We start from the raw sequence: 3,354 nt of genomic DNA, 5'->3' as shown, positions 1-3,354 counted from the left end.
CCTCTTCCTCTTCGCTTCTCCTCCATCACCTGCGAATCCCTCATCCGGTTTAGTCTAGTAGGAAGACTAGGTCCCCCTGCACCCCCCGGAGATATACTTCTAATCAGTGTTTCTAGATTGGAAACAATGTGTAGAAAATGACTAGCTATGGCCCCAAGCTGAAAAAATGTCCCACATACCATTTTTATGCAAATTACTGCTGCCATTATCAAAAAAACGATTTTTGACATATCTCAGCCAATATTGCAGATAATTGAAAAATGAAGGTGTCTAGACCCATGTTTTGAAGGGCATAGATCATGATAGAACTATTCATAACATGATTACATGTGTCTATGGTATACTAGTATGCTAATTAGTGCTTTATTTACAAAATAATCACAGTTTTACGAAATAATAGACTCATATTAAGGTCCGTCTACACAGACGTTAACACAAAGTTTTATTTTTCTAAATATTACAACTGTCAAAATAGTCCTAGCACTCAATGTGACCACTCTTCTCTTGCTTGTTTTAGATAAACATCATTAGCATTAGTGATTCTACACTGAGTCAGTCATCATCATTTTCATCGAAATCGTCAGAGTCAAACTCTTCTTCTCCTTCCTCTTCCTCCTCCTCTTCGTGCTCTCCTGTGTTCAGAAGATCCACCAGTGAGGTTGGTAGGATGGGACCACTGGACCACATTGGTTTCAACAGTCCTTCATCAGTCCTTATCCATCCTTGCTCCTCATAAGGTTTTGGCTTTTCGATGATAGGTTGATCGGCTCTTTTGTACAATGCTACGCGGTGGTTCACACGCTGGATGTGCGGCTTCAGGGCAGACTGGCATGGAGGAAGGCGAGCCAGATCAACCTTGGACTTGGATGTGAGGGTCTTGTCCTCTCCCACCATTTTTCGTAGCAGCTTGGCACGGACAATGTCCACTGATGACTCGCGACTCTGGCCGTACATCACACAGGTGAATTTTTCTAACTGCCTCTCCACCTCAGGGTTGGCATCCCAGTTGTCACCCAGTTCACCGAATGCCCTGTGAAACCTGGGATTCTTCTCCAGCTTTTTCAAGGGCCCGACTTTTCCCTTCCCTTTGAAGGCACTGGTGCAGTCTTCTCCGCTGAACACATAGTACCCCAGGAGAGTGGCACAGTAGTCCTCTCCCAGGGATTCTGCCAGCTCAGAGACGTTGACAAGTTGGCGATGCTTCCCTGACCCTGTATCCAGGTACACCGTCAGCTTGATGTTGTGGGCATGGTGGAGCAGGATCAGGAGGATGTCTGTGTCCGGTGTTCTGACTACAGCGTTCTTGTATCCGATGGTAGCAGCATGATGGAGGTACAGAACCACCCTGGTATCAGTCTCTTCCTGGTTGCTGTAGATCGTGGGGAGTTCACGTACCTCGACCTGAAACACAAAAAGGCACCGCATTTCAATCACCAGTCACTGCCAGTTTCAGATCTAGACAAACATCACAGGTAATCACCTTTTTTTCAGGAAAAATTACAAATTGAATCGCCATTCACGAAGGGCTTTCAATTTTACCTTGCCATTCGTTGAGGCAAGTTGGTGGGCCTTCCCCTCCACGATCAGCACAGCCATCTCTGTTCTCTCCAGCCTGGTAGCTGCCTCTTGTCCACTCCACACTTTCAGAAGAAGCTGGCACATCTGCTTTTTGTTGTCGTCATTTGCAAGGAACATTTTGAAGTCATATGGCTTCCTGGTTGCTGGTCCAGCCAGAATGATCTTCTCTGAGCTGCCCCGCCTCAGCCTTTCCTGCGCTTTGATTGACTCAGGATGGTAACTGTCAGTGCACACTGGTAGTGGTTTTATTCAAGTTGTCCCACTCACAGTGGAATACAAGGTTGCCCTCTCCTGTCACAATTTGTGGTGTACGATAAGTTGAGACTTCATCCAGGACCTTGGCGAGAGCAGTTTCCAACTCCAAGGCGAAATCGTAGCTCTCAGAGTGTCCAAGCCTGTGTAGTATTGTGGTGAGCTGTTTGCTTCGGAACAGGTGCCTTACAGTCACACAGAGGAGAATGTGCTTTGGTAACTTCCATTTTCCATCTGACACTGCACGGCACAGATCTTGTCCAATGGAGAAGACCAGACGCTTCACCTTTTCTGTCTCGATGCCCTCCTTGCCAGTCATTAGCACGCTGAGAAAGCGGACAAGGTCTGGAGGTAGGATGTCTTCAGGATTGAGCTCCATGTCTTCAGCTGTTGGTGGCCATGGTTGGTCTTTACACTCTCTGAAAGCCTGTAGAATACCCTGGCGAAGTTGGAGGGCAACATTTTGGTTCTTGTTTGTGCTTCCGAGTGTGAATGCTCGTGCGAGAGCATTGGAAACTGTTATGTTTGAGCTGTGCACAAGCCAGAAAGAAATGACATCACATTTGTCATGATCAACCTTCGTGAAGTGGATATGCTCCTTGATTGGGTCATTCTGTAGGCGTTTCAGTAGTTTCTCTGACCGATAATTTGAGTTCTCATATCCATTCAGTTTCAGTTCCTCGACATAGAGCAAGCGCAAGGAAGAAAGCTGTAGAACTTTATTCTGCTGGATGACCTGGGTTTGAATGTGTTCCAGTACTGAGTTGAATGCCTTTTCATGGGCGGCTGACATGCAAGCCTGCTCCTTTGGTGCTTCGGCTCTGTGAATCGCACGCTCATAGTTGTAGAATGCTGTGCGGAAAGCTTTAAAACATGACGGATGGTGTTTGGCCTCACATGCAAAGAGGTCTTTGTTTTTCACCTTTCGATGGAGTCTATAGAGACCCATTTTCTCAGCCCGTGTTTCGATTTGCTCCCATGCATTTTCTTTGTTTTTAAAGGATGGGAAGGTTGTAGGCCTCTCAGTATTGCGATGAGCATCTTTGGTCTCAACTTTCTCACAAAATATACACTCTGGCGGGAAGATGGGTTCAGCAGAACCTCCTGGTTTACGAGGAGAGTGATGCCATGATGAGGTTGATGGCCCTGGTTCTGTATCATCTCCCAGACGATGAAAGTGGCGGACAAAGTGCTTATAACACTTGCTGTGATATCCTACTCTTTCTAGGTCATCAGGAAGAGTTGCCGGGATCTGATCACATACTGATTGCATACGACATGGGGAGTCATGCGGTTGGTTGAGACGTCAACCGTTGAGACGTTAGCTTTAACGTTAGCTAACATGGTGCTAGCTGGCTCAGCTGTTATTCTGCCTGTTTATGATTTCATGCAGAAACTGAAGTCAAGAGTGTGAGTAACATTATAGTTAGCATCTTACCTGGCTAGATTGGAGGATGAATACCAAGAACAACACACAGATGGAATGGAAGACTGAACTTTCAACTGAGGTATTCAATAACATCA

The 3,354-nt window shown here is 46.1% G+C and overlaps 1 protein-coding gene across 1 annotated transcript; it reads right to left on the bottom strand.

The window, feature by feature from the left end:
* Positions 1-408: 408 nt before the first annotated feature.
* Positions 409-1,739, bottom strand: LOC144891831 (uncharacterized). The gene is made up of 2 exons (XM_078776588.1): positions 1,540-1,739; positions 409-1,401 (listed from the first exon to the last, which is right to left on the bottom strand). Exons 1-2 carry the CDS (start codon positions 1,693-1,695, stop codon positions 553-555), a joined length of 1,005 nt encoding a protein of 334 aa, XP_078632714.1. The 5' UTR covers positions 1,696-1,739; the 3' UTR covers positions 409-552.
* Between the last annotated feature and the right edge of the window lie 1,615 nt (positions 1,740-3,354).

Source organism: Myxine glutinosa, chromosome 1 (genome assembly GCF_964187855.1).
Source record: "Myxine glutinosa chromosome 1, kmMyxGlut1.1, whole genome shotgun sequence".
Lineage (NCBI taxonomy): Eukaryota > Metazoa > Chordata > Myxini > Myxiniformes > Myxinidae > Myxine > Myxine glutinosa.
The sequence above is the reverse complement of the archived record's forward strand: the minus strand, read 5'-3'. Positions and strand labels throughout refer to the sequence as shown.

Coding starts and splice junctions, on each gene's coding strand:
- LOC144891831 (XM_078776588.1), bottom strand. CDS start 1,695: ATGTTCCTTGCAAATGACGACAACAAAAAGCAGATGTGCCAGCTTCTT. Junction 1,402..1,539: donor TTGCCTCAACGAATGGCAAG/GTAAAATTGAAA, acceptor TTTGTGTTTCAG/GTCGAGGTACGTGAACTCCC.